Below are 17,293 nucleotides of genomic sequence, written 5' to 3' on the forward strand. Positions count from 1 at the left end.
CATACAGTCATACGTGTCATTTGCATATCTTCGGTCATGTGTATTCTGAAGGTCTGTCAGATGAAACACTGAACTCACTGTCATGAGACCACAGAACTCAATTCCATGAGACGAGAAAGAAAAATACATAGTAGAGGAAAGAGAGAAGGCCACAAAATAGATAGTTTCTGAAACTACAAGAGGTGGATAAAATCCATAGCCAGAACAGAGAAAAAGTGAGAAAGGGTGAGCCCAGAGTCTCATGTGGAGAGGACTGAATATGGACGTCATACACTTCCACTCAACCAGTGGTGTCAAACACAAGGCACAGAGAGATAATATGTAATCCCATCACATTTCTCTTGAAACTAAACAGTTTACACATAATTACCATACTTTACAATCATCTATAAATTAATGCAGACTATTAATTACCAAGAGGATAAGAGTGAGAGTTAACATGATCAACAGTGTTACCTAATGCAGCGACTGACAACAGCATTAACCGAGGCCCCCCAAGGACGATCACGGCTAATCCTGCAGCATTTACGGCCTTACTTCCACACAGTCACCCATTTACAGGGGATTAGAGCTCATTTAGACTACACATAAACACTACTTTAACCAGAAAGAAAGTGGACACTTTCAAAGCACTGCTAACACTGCTAAACGCTGATTACAATGTACAGCCAAAAGCGACAGTAATAATGTTATAAATAATAATAATAATAATAAAGGGATAGTTAAAATGAATAGCATTTACAAAGAGTTTTCCACTAGATTTTGAACTGTTTTACATTGTATGGAGACGTACCTGCTCGCGGTTCCACAGTGCGGTTGCCATTGGAGTCCATGAAGATGAACCTGCCTCCGGTGAAGTCTGTTCCGTAGTCAGAAAGGTAGAGCAGAGAGGTGTAGTCAAATGATCCGTAGGTTACCTGTTATGTTGGTAAACACACAACAGGTTTTTAAATCTCTGCAGACAAAGTATACACTCACTTGTTGGCAGTAATACCGAGAGGGATTCTTTTTTTGTTCATACCTATATGCCTTACATTTTCTCAGCACCAGATGACAATTTGGGAAGTTTTGTCTTATTCAAGTATTTTCATCAAACAACATGCCAGCAAGGGAGATTTAAGGAGCTAAAAATCAATACAATCTAATTGGGTGATGTTTGATTAGACTATATGAAAGATTAACTGTTGCGAGTTGTCATGTCAAGTCTAGAATAGTGCTTGTTTAGCCAAGGGGTTTGATGAATAAATTTAAAAATCAATATATATATACAGTGCCTTGCGAAAGTATTCGGCCCCCTTGAACTTTGCGACCTTTTGCCACATTTCAGGCTTCAAACATAAAGATATAAAACTGTATTTTTTTGTGAAGAATCAACAACAAGTGGGACACAATCATGAAGTGGAACGACATTTATTGGATATTTCAAACTTTTTAACAAATCAAACTGAAAAATTGGGCGTGCAAAATTATTCAGCCCCCTTAAGTTAATACTTTGTAGCGCCACCTTTTGCTGCGATTACAGCTGTAAGTCGCTTGGGGTATGTCTCTATCAGTTTTGCACAGAGAGACTGAAATTTTTTCCCATTCCTCCTTGCAAAACAGCTCGAGCTCAGTGAGTTTGGATGGAGAGCATTTGTGAACAGCAGTTTTCAGTTCTTTCCACAGATTCTCGATTGGATTCAGTTCTGGACTTTGACTTGGCCATTCTAACACCTGGATATGTTTATTTTTGAACCACTCCATTGTAGATTTTGCTTTATGTTTTGGATCATTGTCTTGTTGGAAGACAAATCTCCGTCCCAGTCTCAGGTCTTTTGCAGACTCCATCAGGTTTTCTTCCAGAATGGTCCTGTATTTGGCTCCATCCATCTTCCCATCAATTTTAACCATCTTCCCTGTCCCTGCTGAAGAAAAGCAGGCCCAAACCATGATGCTGCCACCACCATGTTTGACAGTGGGGATGGTCTGTTCAGGGTGATGAGCTGTGTTGCTTTTACGCCAAACATAACGTTTTGCATTGTTGCCAAAAAGTTCAATTTTGGTTTCATCTGACCAGAGCACCTTCTTCCACATGTTTGGTGTGTCTCCCAGGTGGCTTGTGGCAAACTTTAAACAACACTTTTTATGGATATCTTTAAGAAATGGCTTTCTTCTTGCCACTCTTCAATAAAGGCCAGATTTGTGCAATATACGACTGATTGTTGTCCTATGGACAGAGTCTCCCACCTCAGCTGTAGATCTCTGCAGTTCATCCAGAGTGATCATGGGCCTCTTGGCTGCATCTCTGATCAGTCTTCTCCTTGTATGAGCTAAACGTTTAGAGGGACGGCCAGGTCTTGGTAGATTTGCAGTGGTCTGATACTCCTTCCATTTCAATATTATCGCTTGCACAGTGCTCCTTGGGATGTTTAAAGCTTGGGAAATCTTTTTGTATCCTAATCCGGCTTTAAACTTCTTCACAACAGTATCTCGGACCTGCCTGGTGTGTTCCTTGTTCTTCATGATGCTCTCTGCGCTTTTAACGGACCTCTGAGACTATCACAGTGCAGGTGCATTTATACGGAGACTTGATTACACACAGGTGGATTGTATTTATCATCATTAGTCATTTAGGTCAACATTGGATCATTCAGAGATCCTCACTGAACTTCTGGAGAGAGTTTGCTGCACTGAAAGTAAAGGGGCTGAATAATTTTGCACGCCCAATTTTTCAGTTTTTGATTTGTTAAAAAAGTTTGAAATATCCAATAAATGTCGTTCCACTTCATGATTGTGTCCCACTTGTTGTTGATTCTTCACAAAAAAATACAGTTTTATATCTTTATGTTTGAAGCCTGAAATGTGGCAAAAGGTCGCAAAGTTCAAGGGGGCCGAATACTTTCGCAAGGCACTGTATATCCTTTATGTATTAACTAGGTAAGTCAGTTAAGAACAAATTCTTATTTACAATGACGGCCTACCAGGGAACAGTGGGTTAACTGCCTTGTTCAGGGGCAGAATGACTGATTTTTACCTTGCCAGCTCGGGGATTCGATGCAGCAACCTTTTGGTTACTGTCCCAACGCTCTAACCACTAGGCTACCTGCCGCACCGAAACACAAATAAAACATTTAAAAACCATCTAAATCAAACCAAATTACATCAGGGACATAACTAAAATGTTCTTCTTCAATTTGGGAACATACTCCCACAATAGTGTTTCAGTCCTCACTGGGTGAGCATGGCCATGGCAAGGTTATTTTGCACTGTTTTACATAGCAGTTTTTCCCCTTATATGCATTTAACAGTGGCACACTAGCGCTGCAAAACAATATATAAAAAATATAAAACTTTATTTGGATAGTTCATCTGTAGATGGTCATACGATCAACAAACCAGCTGTTGATAAGCAACTGCTTGCTAAGGTTACGGTTAAGGTTAGGTTTAGAATATGGGTTAGGGTTAAGTTAAGGGTTAGGATAAGGGATAGGGCTAGCAGAAATGTTACTGGTAGTCTGTAGAGCATCTACAGATGGACTACCCAAATAAAGTTACCAAAGAATCCTAGGGGAAACTGCATTAGTTTCCCACGTCTTCATGCCAGACATTATGCCGATTCGTCCTGGGCGGTACAGAGAACAGACACGTTGCAGCAGAGGCCAATTGTGTATGAAACCATCTCAGCAGTATGATTGATGGGGTGGAAACCAACCCCAGACACTTAAAACAATTTCCATTTAAATGAGGGCCTGGTTGGGCCAATTAATCCTGGTGGAGGGGGAAGGGGCAGGGTGGAGAGGACAGATGGGGGAGAGAGCTGGTGTTTTTGAATTACATTTTCCCAGCTGTCGAGGAACCGAGAGACAGAGGATAAGGTGACATTAATTTATATTGCGGAAGACTCAGAGGAGATATGATGAGCTTTTGGGGCACTGTAAAATAAATCATGATCAGAGATACCCAGAATATCTAATACGTGCACAGGCAGAAGGCGAACACACACACACACACACACACACACACACACACACACACGATGGAGCATCAGCAAATGAACAATGCTCAAAGATACGAGAACACACACACCTTAGCGAACAGATAAGATTCCGACATATCCTTTGGGACCTTTGTCTGTAGTGTTCAATGTGTACAAACATCTCTTACAGTCCTATCAATTGAATAACCCAATGAATTCCAAAAAGTCTGCTTTGCCGAGGTCCACAGTCGAGACATCACAGGAAGATGGAATGGGAGGAATCATAGTCTGGTATGAAATAATCACTTCATTCTATTGCCCTGCTGGCTAAACAATAATGAGATATATTCATGTGTGATCAAAGCTGCATTCAAATCTCACAGAAAATACGCAACTTTCAATTAACCATGAACTTACCCTCAAGACTATTTCAAATCACTTTTTGGAGAGAAAAAAAATTAAGTTTTACTTGCCCCAAAGTACATCCGATAGGTTTTCCTGTTCCATACTGTACTTTTTATGGAGTCATTGATGTATAACTACTGTACAAAAGTTTCATACTTGAATATGAAATCTGTTTCATAAATATTAAAGGGGATATTTAAACACAGATGGGAGGAAGTGTATGCTTTACACGATTCTGACTACAGTCAGAGGGTCTGCTGTACTGTGAAACAGGAGAAGGGGATATTCATTGCATTTGGTAAGCTAGGAGGCTTCAAAACTTCTTGACTACACAACTAAAGTGAGGTGAGTAAGACCTTTAAAAACAGGTAAACATTCACAAGGCCGCAGGGCCAGACGGATTACCAGGACGTGTACTCCGAGCATGCGCTGACCAACTGGCAAGTGTCTTCACTGACATTTTCAACCTCTCCCTGTCTGAGTCTAACCAACATGTTTCATGCAGACCACCATAGTCCCTGTGCCCAAGAACACTAAGGTAACCGGTCTAAATGACTACCATGAAATGCTGGTCATGGCTCACATCAACACCATTATCCCAGAAACCCTAGACCCACTCCAACTTGCATACCGCCCTAACAGATCCACAAATGATGCACTCTATTGCACTCCACACTGCCCTTTCCCACCCGGACAAAAGGAACACCTGTGAGAGAATGCTATTCTTTGACTACAGCTCAGCATTCAACACCATAGTACCCTCAAAGCTCATCACTAAGCTAAGGACCCTGGGACTAAACACCTCCCTCTTCAACTGGATCCTGGACTTCCTGACGGGCCGCCCCCAGGTGGAAAGGGTAGGTAACAACACATCCGCCACGCTGATCCTCAACACGGGGCCCCTCAGGGGTGCGTGCTCAGCCACCTCCTGTACTCCCAGTTCACTCATGACTGCACGGCCAGGCACGACACCATCATTAAGTTTGCCGATGACAACAGTGGTAGGCCTGATCACCGACAATGACAAGACAGCCGATAGGGAGGAGGTCAGAAACCTTGCGCGTGTGATGCAAGGACTAGAGTAGTGAGTGGGTAGTACTTATGGCCCAGTATATCACTGGGGCTAAGCTTCCTTCCATCCAGGATCTCTATACCAGGCGGTGTAAGAGAAAGGCCCTAAAAATTGTCAAAGACTCCAGCCACCCTAGTCATAGACTTTTCTCTCTGCTACCCCATGGCAAGCGGTACCGGAGTCAGTCTAGGTCCAAGAGGCTTCTAAACAGCTTCTAACCCCAAGCCATAAGACTCCTGAAGATCTAATCAAATGGCTACCCAGACTATTTGCATTGCCACCCCCCTCCTAACCGGTGCCCCAGCACATTGATTCTGTCCCTGTATATGGTCTCGCTATTGTTATTTTACTGTTACTCTTTAATTACTTGTATATTTCTTATTTTTTAAATGCATTATTGGTAAAGGGTTTGTAAGTAAGCATTTCACTGTAAGGTGTACCTGTTGTATTTGGCGCATGTGACATAACATTTGATTTAATTTAAAGGTAATCTCGGTGCCCCTGTAAAATGTATCACACAGGATAATGCAGAAAGAGGCAAAGTTTAAACGTTTGTGTGTGTATACTCTGTGTATATGTGTATATTTAAGGGATAATCAACGAGAGGCTATGCGTTCTATAGAAAAAAGTTAACGAGGTGGAAGGTATGTTCCGCGACGCGCTAGTGCAGTGGAACTGACCTTCCACCTAGTTGCATTATTTTCCAGAGAACGGATTGAGCCCCGAGTTGATTATCCCTTTTATGCTATGGCTATAATTTAACACATTTGCCACTAGAAATGTGTTCATTTGCTGGTAGAAATGTGTTCAACATCCACTGAAGTAGCTAGGAAGTTTACTAGATAGATAGTAGTTGCCGTGGTAACCACACAAACAGACTTGCTAGTTTAGCTAACCAAACCATCAGTCCTAGCTTGCTATTATGAAAATCAAATTCAACAATACCAATACTGTTTTCAATTTGACTGTTGCTTTCAAAAGCAGCTGAAAACACAACATGTAAAAATGAACTATAGCCATTGAATTCAACCGTGCAAATATACCATGCGTTATAGGGAAATAATGCACGCTCTAGAATGCCCTTCAAGCCAATCAGAAAGCAGTATTCAACACCATAGCATAAAACATATGACACCTTTCTTGATGTAATATTAGAAACTGGGTGGTTCAAGCCCTGAATGCTGACTGGCCGAAAGCCATGGTATATCAGACAGTATACCACGGGCATGACAAAACATGTATTTTTATTTTTACTGCTCTAATTACATTGGTAACCAGTTTATAATAGCAATAAGGCAGCTTGGGGGGGGTTGTGGTATATTGCTAATATACCACGGGTAAGGACTGTTTCCAGGCACTCCACGTTGTGTCGTGCATCAGTGGCCTTATTGCTTAATTATATTATGACACCTTATCTTTTATAAAAGAATCTTACCTTGTCTATGTGAGGGTGCCAGTACTCATCATGCTGTGTCTTGGCCAGTGTGCTGTTGATGCGTGAGAAGAAGGTGGGCTTGGTGAGGTACAGAAGAGATGGGTCCAGGTCAAATGTCTCCGCGATCACTGCCTGAATACGACCACGCACCTCCCTGGAGGGTGGAAGTAATCAATCAACCAATTAAACAATTCATCAATCACTCCATTATTAATGAATGAAAATTGAGTCACAGAGGGCATCTTACAATTGTGCTCAACAGTAACTTGGGCCTGTAAATATAATTCACACAGAGAGAGAGAGACACACACACACACACACGATTAATAAGAAATATCAAATTGCGATTTTTGGGGGCCAGATATTGCAATTGCGATTACGGAGTGAAAACTTGGTAATTCCATCAGACATGGTTAAAACATCTGTCAGGGTAGAGAACATCACTTCTAAAATGAGATTGTATGAATTAATACATACTGTGCTAACTGAATACAAAACCAAGTGAAAATCTTTTTCAACATATATATATGATAAGTGATAGGATTATTACACCTACATATTAACAAGTTCTTCAAAATATAGTGTGCTATAAACGCAACACCAATTAATTAACAACATTATTAGATCATATTTCCTATGTTACCATTATGAGTTGTTAAATAGCCTAAGTTAATTATGTATTCAGGCAGCCATGGACTGCAAATGGAATCGGAAGCTTATGATTGTGCAATTATGTATAGGTAGGTTCAACCCTTATTATAATTGAAATTAAAGTCAAAGTGCCTTAAAAACACGACATCTAGCCTACCGATTGCAAGGTGCAAACTGTTTCCAAAACATTGGAGTCTGGTCCAGTCAATCAACGCGATGGCCTTTACCACGTTTGCACCATTATCGTTATGCACACTTGCTGCTCCTCATTCAGGGTTTGCACGAGTTACCACAGTCACAATTGGATATATCGTAAAAAATTAATAGTCGTCATTTAAAGTAAGGGTTAGGTATGAAGTAAGGAGTTAAGTTTAGGGTTAAGTTTAAAAATCACATTTTAAAGAAGATAAATTGTAGAAATATGTGGGGTTTATGACTTTGTGTCTGTGGTAACTAGTGATGACCCTAGTTTCATCAGACCAGAGAATCCGGTGGCGCCGTTATGATGGTTATGTGCATAATGGTAGTACCGGCATCTCCTGATAACAGAGGCAGGCTCAGTCTGTGGCCTTGTACGTGGGCCAAAGCTCATCCCTGCTGCCTGCTCCAAAGGGGGCTGGTAGTGGGTCGGAGCCCTTTTTGTCTTCTCTGATGAGCACTGGAAACGTGAGCCAGAGATATGCGAGTCTGACATTACGAGCCTGAAAAGGGCCGATACACCTCTGGACAGAGAGCAACCTGAGAGATCATACGTTTGTCATGGAAAAGGGTCTCCTTTGTGGAATAGGGTCTCCTCCAACAGGAGTGTGGGGAATCGAGGTAAAACTGCACAGAGTCTGTTCCCCTATCCGCTCCCCCGCGTTGTGTCAAACACGGCGGCGCATCTGGGTCAGCTGGCGGCGCAGGGGTAGCTGGGACAGCAGGAGTGTTGGTTGGAGCCTGGCGCCGGGCTCGGTAATGGACTGTAGACCCTGGTCTCTGAGATGATGACAAGATGGCCGTCAATGCTGTAAGGCTGACGTCGCCAAGGGCAGATGTTTGGCCAGTTGCTTCCTCCCCTCCACCGATTTCCCAATGCGCTCCATCGCCTCCATCACAGCAGCTCCGAAAAGAGCCTTCTTGGAGATGGGTGCGGTGAGCAACTCGTTCCACTCTAGCTCCTTCATGGCAGTGAGAGAGAGCCACAGGTGCCGCCCAGCACATATTGCAGAGACTTGAGTCAAATGAAGGACAGCGCCAGAAATCCAAGCCACTTAATCCACCTTCCCCGTGAGAGCATCCTTCCCCGTCAATGACTTGGACAGCAACGCTGCAAGGAGTGCCACATTGCCGGTCCTTTGGACTCGGTAGGGTGGGTTTTTATTATAGGGTCAGGAGCCCAGAACAAGATGAACATGGTGTCATTGAGCTTAGGAATCTCCATTGAGAGTGTCTGTTGGAGAGCGGCCACTCTTGTGAATGGCAGGAACAATTACAAAAGGGCGTGTGGCGAAGCTATGACGTGTCCCTCTCCATAAAACATATACCTTCCTCTCTTCAGAATGCGCTCAGCCGTCTCACGTCAATTCTTGCCCATTCCTTTTTACATTGTGTTAATTGTTTGCCCTTTGATGGTTTCTTTTGTATGAATTCCACATTACATAGATCCCCAGTAGGCCTAGTAAATGTACCGTTAATCCCTCGTCATTTGGTTACGTAGCTTTCTGTTAATACATGTATTAATTAGTCATTTTACCATTCTCGGAGTGGAAGAGTTGTTTGCGGAGTTCACTACCTGCTAAAATTGTGAGAAACAAGTTTTGTTTTGTTTCGTAACCATTACGAGTTGTCAATCTTTTCATTGTATTTTCTTTGGAGTGCTCCGCGAGCAATGAGCATGTGTCTGGTTTCTCGGTTTTGAAAACGTTGAGGGAGCGCGTAGCCTGAGCATGCATGGAAGTAGGCCTACCTACTGTGGCCCAAGTCCACAACTAATACGCTGAGCTTCTGAGTCATTATTTCTTCCACTCACACATTGTAAACGAAGTCTGTTTTTTTAACATCCATCGCAAACGATAGTTCCTCAGTATTTGAAAAATCTTTCCAACACTCCCGGCCTCGATAATCACCAAGCCTCTGTGTGAAATAACAAAATATCATGATCTGATGGTCCCATATATCCGGTGGAACGGTCATTAAAAAAAAAACAGCTGTCTGTCCCGAGCTCACTGACACAGAACACTGAGGGCCCGAACTCCCATCGTACTCATGACGACATAGGGTGACTTGATATCCTACGACGGTTTCATCAACTTCTTTTCTTCTATGGCTCTACAGCATCAAGTCGCGCTAAAAATAACTGGGAGGCTGACTGAAGGGAAGTAGCCTCAATATACACAGAGTATATAAAACATTAAGAACACCTGCTCTTTCATGACAAAGACTGACCAGGTGAATCCAGGGGGAAGCTATGCTCCCTTATTGGCGTCACTTGTTAAATTCACTTCAAATCAGTGTAGATGAGAGGTTAAAGAAGGATTTTTAAGCCTCGAGACAATTGAGGCATGGATTGGGTACATGTGCCATTCAGAGGGTGAATGAGCAAGACAAAATATTTGATTGTCTTTGAATGGGGTATGGTAGTAGGTGCCAGGATCACTGGTTTGTGTCAATAACTGCAATGCTGCTGGGCTGTTCACACTCAACAATTTCCTGTGTGTATCAAGAATGGTCCACCACCCAAAGGACATCCAACCAGCTTGAAAACTGTGGGAAGAATTGGAGTCAACATGGGCCAGCATCCCTGTGGAACGCTTTCGACACCTTTCAGAATCAATTGGGAATGCAACTCAGTATTAGGAAGGTGTTCCTAATGTTTGCTATACTCAGTGTATAGGGGCACATGTACTCTCATAGTCTGAAGGTGTGTGCATAATTACATTTTCTCAGGCGATGCTGCCTTGGCAGCACGGTAAACCAATAGGGGCGGAGCTCTACAATATAGAACTGCGCGCTCTAAGCAGGGACAGTTGTGATTGGCCAGTATGTGCATGCCATGCAGTGTGATTGGTCAGCTTCCTCTGTGCATGTAGAGAATGACTGAACGGCGTCTAGCGCATCTCATTGGAAGAGGTACCATAGTGTAGTTTTTGTTGTATTAATGGAGTGTTAATGAAAGGAGAATATGGATATTGCACATGTCAATTTAGATCTGAAATTGACTAATCATGCAGCCCTAAAAACACACACACAAGCACACACCTACCTGTAGAGTCGGAAGTCCTCTTCAGAGAATACATCTGTTATCTGCTCCCCAAAGTACCTGTCATCAGCAGCGCAGGCATAGAGAGCAGAACAGAACCGGGCCATTAGCATACATTACGGTCCAGCAACACAGACAGCACAGTACACTGCACAATTACCCAAGAGGCCATGACAGAGCAGCTTTCCAAAGAGGGCAGGATAAAGAAGCAGGCGGATTGCAGGAGATGCCACAGTTTCAGAAGACTGATGGAGCGAGTGAGTGAGATTAATGGTTCAGTTAGTAGTGAATGGGCTTTCTCTGTTCGGTTGGTTTTACACTCAACCAAACTAGGACAAAACTGACAGTGAAGTAATTACATTGGTAGAACTTCACATTTATTTAGCATTGTACCAAAATACCTTTATAGACGGTACATGGATCTGGTAAAGAGCTCAATGGAACTCAACCCAAAAATGTAAATGCCATGGAAACAGGTGGGAGAAAGACACTGTGGGGGAATGATACCGAATCTCCTTATTGCCCCCCAGCAAAACTGTGCCTAAACATTTGGGCTACTGTTTATGTGTATTTCACACTATGTTGAGGTAAAACAAGGTACAAGGCTTGTATGGATGTCAACCCCAACACATGTTCATGTCATCGTCACCAATCAGCTGCATTGCAGTTAAAAAAACACTGACAACCTCCACTGATTTCTGTACTCTAGCTATGCTACCAGCTCATAAGAAACGGGAGTTAGCATTTATCAGTCACTTCTTCTAAACCTGAAGAGTAACCACTTCTAAATGTTATGGAGCGAAAACAGCCAAATACTGTATATCCAAATTGGACTTTAGTGACCACATTGTGGGCCTGTTATAATACATCAATCACTACGGATTTGTACAAATATCCACTTTGTTCAATTAGATGTGTTGAATGTACGCCAATCCGGCGTCCTTGTTCTATTCCATTGACCTCTTTACCGCATATATACCAGTATGTGGTACCGGTATACCCAGGGGTTCTGTGGTTGCCATGGTGCCATGAGGTCGCCTGGGCAGAGAGCTCTGTAAATATTTCTGGAAAGATATGGATTGCGGTTTGAAGGAATGGCAGAGGCTCGCCACATATGGGACTGTTCCAGTCTACTGTCGAGGTGTGGTGGTCTTTTCTGGCACTTTTATAGCCACCAAAGTATCAGCCAGGTGGGTGCTGCACTTTGATAGTGGATCATCCAGTGTGTCTACGAAGGAGACGGCATGCCTGATGAAGAGCTCTGGGCTTGTCTATCTGACTGACATTTCTCCCTGCCTGTCTGTATCATCGATACTCCCTCCGCTCAAGCTGCTGACTGCCTTTCCGAACTGCCTCAAGACATCTGAATCTGTGGAAGACGACCAACCATGAACTGCCAGATCTATACATTTGTTTCTGTATTCAAAGTGACTTTGAAATTCTTGTTTGTAATGAAAAGTGCTATTTAATTAGGATCATTAGTATGAATTTAAAAGGGAAAAAGACACTGGATCAGAGAGATAGCGAGAGGAGAGAGAGAACTGTTCACTCCTCCTCACCTGTAGATGTTGACAAACTGCTTCCCCATCGACAGAGCCCCAGAGTGCAGGTCCAGGATGGAAGCCTGGAGAGGACAAAAAAAGAGAATAAGCAAATTATTAGAACTTATTTCAGTCTACTTCTCTGCCCTTCATTTGTTATTTATTGGTTTATTCGGATCTCTGTTAGCTTTTGCAGAAGCAGCAGCTATTCTTCCTGAGGACCCCAACCAGCCAGCGCACTTCCCCCAGTTCTCTTACTCCGCCAGCATGCAAGAGTGAGTCTCCACCATACACACACTGGAGAGACACATACCGCATCAGCTCACACTCGCATTCACACTTATAAAAAAAACACAAAACATGACAAGTAACAACACACTGATAGACAAGGACAGTCAGACAAGGACAGTCACACTACATTAAAATACAATGAGAGATATACATATATACATCTAAAAAACAACAATATATATAGGCATGGGTCTGTGTGTCTCCCCTCACAGTTCCTGCCATGAAATTTTGTTTGATTGTTGTTGTTTTTTAAAGTAATTTGGAGATTTGCTTCCATGGGATCATGCCTCTGTATAATACTGTGCGTTGCAGTAAATTCGTTTTGGACTTGGGGAGTGTGAAGAGACCCCTGGTGGCATGTCTTGAGGGGTATGTCTGGGTGTCTGAGCTGAATGTTATTTGATTATGCACACAATCTGGAACTTTCATTACAGTAATTTTCATCATAAAAACTAGGAGAAGAAGTTCATTTCTCATCAACCTTCAACCAGGAAAGACTGGCATGCATGTTGCTGATGTTAGTTATGCATGTGCAGTTAAAGGCAAGGTGTGCTACTCTGTTTTGAGCCAGCTGCAGCTTTGCTAGGTCTTTCTTTGCTGCACTTGACCATGTTACTGGACAGTAATAAAGATGGAACAAGACCAGATCCTGAACAACTAGTACAGTAGATGTGTCAAAAAAAGCAGAACATATTTTTACAATATACATACCCCTCCCCATCCTCACAACAGCTTTGTCAATATGACTTGCCCATGATAATTGACCATCCACTGTTATACATAGGAGTTTAACTTCCTGAACTTACTCAATGGTCACACCCTTTATGTACAACTCCAGTTGACGTTTAGGTCTTTAGAGAAAGTTTGTACCAAATACAATGCTATTAGTAGATGTGTTTTTAAGACCAGTTTATTATTAATCACCCATTCTGATTGAACTGTAACTCCCTATTTAGAATTTCAGTGAGCTCACTGACTTTGGGTGGTGACATGTAGTGTGGAATTATCTGCATACGTAGTCGTTCTAATTTTGTGTAAGACCAGTGGCAAAGCATTTGTAAAAATAGAGAAGAGTAACGGCCCAAGGAAACTGCCCTGGGGGACACCGCACTGTACACATCGGATGTTAAAGAAGCTTCCACTGAATAACACTCTCTGGGTTCTATTGGATAAATAACTCTCCAACCATGTGATGGCAGTTGATGTAAAGCCATAGCATTTACAGCAACGACCTGGGGAATAGTTACCGGGGAGAGGAGGGGGATGAATGAGCCAATTGTAAGCTGGGGATGATTAGGTGGCCATGACAGTTTGAGGGCCAGATTGGGAATTTAGCCAGGACACCGGGGTTAACACCCCTACTCTTACGATAAGTGCCATGGGATCTTTAATGACCTCAGAGAGTCAGGACACCCGTTTAACGTCCCATCCGAAAGACGGAACCCTACACAGAGTAGTGTCCCCAATCACTGCCCTGGGGAATTGGAATATTTTTTTTTAGACCAGAGGAAAGAGTGCCTCCTACTGGCCCTCCAACACCACTTCCAACAGCATCTGGTCTCCCATCCAGGGACCAACCCTGCTTAGCTTCAGAAGCAAGCCAGCAGTGGGATACAGCAGCATACCATCCTGGCATTGTATTTGGTCAAACACAATTCTCCCAGCAAACTGATTGGGTGGCTGTTAGATACAGCAAAGGGTGCTTTACTATTTTTAGGGAGTGGAATTACCTTAGCTTCCTTCCACGCCTGTGGACACACACATTCCTTTAGGCTTTGGTTAAAGATTTAGCAAATAGGGGTGGCAATAGTCTGCTACCATTCTTAATACTTTCCCATCAAGGCTGTCTATACCTGCTGGCCTATCATTATTGATGGATAACAATAGTTCTTCCACCTCTCCCGCACAAACTTGACCAGATTGAAAATAGCAATCCTTTTCTTTCATATTAGATCTTACAGACAAAAATATGATGTTTCACTGTTGTCATTTCACTTCTGAGTTTCCACTTTACTAGTGAAAGTCATTGAACTGCTTGGCAATATCGAAAGGTTTTGTTAGGCTAGACTTTTAGGGTATGGCAGTATCCCAGGACAGATAGTAGCGGTCCCAGCAACTGAGGCTAACCACGTCGCGGGATACAAATTAAACAGTTGTGTCAGCTACCCAGGGATACTCTGCTCTCTCTTAGCCAGTAAATAAATCATGTTAATTTTTTCAGATGTCCCCTGTTTCTTCCACTACCCTCACTACAGTATTTTAACAGGCCATTAACAATCACTTATTATGGCTGTGGACCCGATCTACAGGAGGTGGAGGGAAGACTCAATGGTGAGGGGTCAACTAAACAGCCTGGTACGATAGCATTACACACTAATAACTGTATCAGCCTGTCTGAACTTAACTTTGGATGTTGTACCCATAGAATTAGGAATTAGAATTTAATAAGATATCTATGGTTGTACCACCCTGACCTCTAGTGGAGACAGAGGGACACTACAACTGAAATCTGAGCAACAGTCTTCATGCTAGCTTTAGGTCCTGTTTAAGTTCAAATATGCATTACTAAAAGTAGATACTCACCCCTCCATCTGAACCAGCTAGGGCCAGACCCCTCTCTGCCAACCTGCAGGAGTAGAGAAATAAGTTACAGAGAAATGGAAAGAGAGGGGGGTAGGAGCTATAGACAGAGACGAAAGATAGTATAGAATCCCTCACCGCCTGAGGGCCATGGCCTCCTCCCTGGTCACCGAGTTGTCTGTGACGGCTCGGCCACATGTTTTGGGAGTGCATCCTGGGAAAAAGAGTCTCTCACATCATCTGCAACATCACAGTAGAAACTTCAGCCTACCTCCTGCCTACTTCCTGGATCATGTCCTATACTGTTTTTAATGGGATTCAAGATTCAAATGTACTTTGACCCAATGGCTTTTATAAAGGTTTCCAATTACAAAAAAGCAATCTAAAACATTAATGAAAGGCATCAGGTAAAAGTAAACTAATCCACGAATACAAATATAATATTAAAATGACCATGTTCTAATGAATTTCATTATATAATCTTAAAAACTCATTCAAAAACAGTATGGGACATGATCCAGGAAGTAGGCGGGAGTTTCATAGGCTATTCCCCAACTAGGGAAAGGAAGTGTGCAGGCTTTTATTCTAACCGTGCACTAATGCGTCCAATTCAACTAAACTCTTCATATGGCATGCATAATTTTTAGATTGTGGCTTTAATACAAATATGTGTTGTTTTAAACCCACCTGGGTAGCGTTTGTAGTTCTCATAGTCCTCAGAACAATCCACAGTGTAGACCCTGGTCAGAGCAATCACCTCAGCCTGTCTGACCAGGGTCTCTGTGGTGTAAGGGTCCCCTGAGGCCAGGTAGAGCCAGGTGAGGGTTCCTACCACAGCCAGGGCCACCACCACTACGAGCAGAGAGCCACGGGACACCCGCCATGCAGACGCCTGCCTCAGAGCATTACCCCTGGGAGAGGACAGGAGAGAGGAAGTTTGGTTTGATTGTCCTGCAGTGAAAGGAGAACAGAAAAAAAGACTTCCCTCTTCCACCCATCTTATTATCACACACAATATATATATGTCTGCCGAACGAATAGCCAATAAAACTAATTTTACCTCGGTGCCGAACGGAACCAAAACCTACTGGCTCTCTAGGAAGTTGGGTAACCAATATAGTACTTTCCTGGGGATATTTTGTCTCAAATTTAGAACAAACCGCACAGACAACCGGTAGAGTAAATTCAAATGTAATTTTATTCAATATTCTGGTGTGTAAGGAACATTTACACGATTTTGCACTCCAATGTTTCAGGATGTGAATATATACCAATTAATTGTGTATTACACAGCCTGTTTAATCAGACTAGTACTGGCCATGCATGTCGTTGACGTTACCTTTTGATCTTTTTCTCAATCCCGTTGGCGTCTGGGACTTTTGGATTTCCTCGCCGTTGTATCGTCATTGTATAATGCAAAGCCTTTTTCAGTGGACATTCATAAAGCTATATAGCTAGCTACTTCTTTTCATACAGAAATAGTAGAGGATTTCAGATTACCACTACTCGGCATTGCTTCCTGGTCAATGCGTAACAGTCCATCTGGTTGGCTCCTGAAGAATGAAACCTGCGTTTTAATTGGACCACATCACGAAAGTCTATTGCTCTGCAGGCCAAGTCAAAGTCAATCAACTGACTATCAGCACCTCAATCTGTTTACATTGATGGGTGTGTAGTCGCTGGTGCGATGTAGCCTGGGTGCGTTCATCGTTTGCTATGTTGCGCGACGGTTTGTACTGAACAACACGTTTCCCCAAAACGGTGCACACTCTTCAACAACTTTTGAGGTACGTTTGCTCCCGTTTCGTGGGTGTGGTCAAATACGAACTATTATATTGACAAGATAGTCGAGTGACCGCTCTAACAATGCAAATACATGTCCTCAAAGATGGAAGGCAGGCGGGAGGAAAAAAGATCAGGTGGGACCATTCTAGCCAATGAGAGGGCAGATACCACGGACGTAAGACTGCCCTCTCGCATTCAGGATTTTAATTTGATGGTAGATCAAGGTACTGTAAGCATTACTTCAAGAACACGATCCCCCATGATAGAGAATCGAACCCAGTCATGGTACCAGTAGTTGCATATTTTCCACCAGATGTATATCATTGAACTGATTACT

The 17,293-nt window shown here is 42.8% G+C and overlaps 1 protein-coding gene across 1 annotated transcript in view; it reads right to left on the minus strand.

Annotated features, from left to right (window-relative positions):
• uts2r2 (urotensin-2 receptor 2) overlaps positions 1–16,712 on the minus strand; it is a 33,348-nt gene extending 16,636 nt beyond the window's left edge. Inside the window, exons 1-8 of the mRNA XM_024387831.2 lie at positions 16,511–16,712; positions 15,859–16,082; positions 15,310–15,385; positions 15,175–15,217; positions 12,319–12,383; positions 10,763–10,819; positions 6,868–7,021; positions 794–917 (exon numbers count right to left, since the gene is read on the minus strand). Coding sequence (XP_024243599.1) covers positions 794–917; positions 6,868–7,021; positions 10,763–10,819; positions 12,319–12,383; positions 15,175–15,217; positions 15,310–15,385; positions 15,859–16,082; positions 16,511–16,578 — 811 coding nt within the window. The 5' untranslated portion in view covers positions 16,579–16,712. The remainder of the gene's footprint in view (positions 1–793; positions 918–6,867; positions 7,022–10,762; positions 10,820–12,318; positions 12,384–15,174; positions 15,218–15,309; positions 15,386–15,858; positions 16,083–16,510) is intronic.
• Positions 16,713–17,293: the final 581 nt, after the last annotated feature.

The sequence above is a fragment of the Oncorhynchus tshawytscha genome, linkage group LG25, assembly GCF_018296145.1.
Source record: "Oncorhynchus tshawytscha isolate Ot180627B linkage group LG25, Otsh_v2.0, whole genome shotgun sequence".
Taxonomy (NCBI): domain Eukaryota; kingdom Metazoa; phylum Chordata; class Actinopteri; order Salmoniformes; family Salmonidae; genus Oncorhynchus; species Oncorhynchus tshawytscha.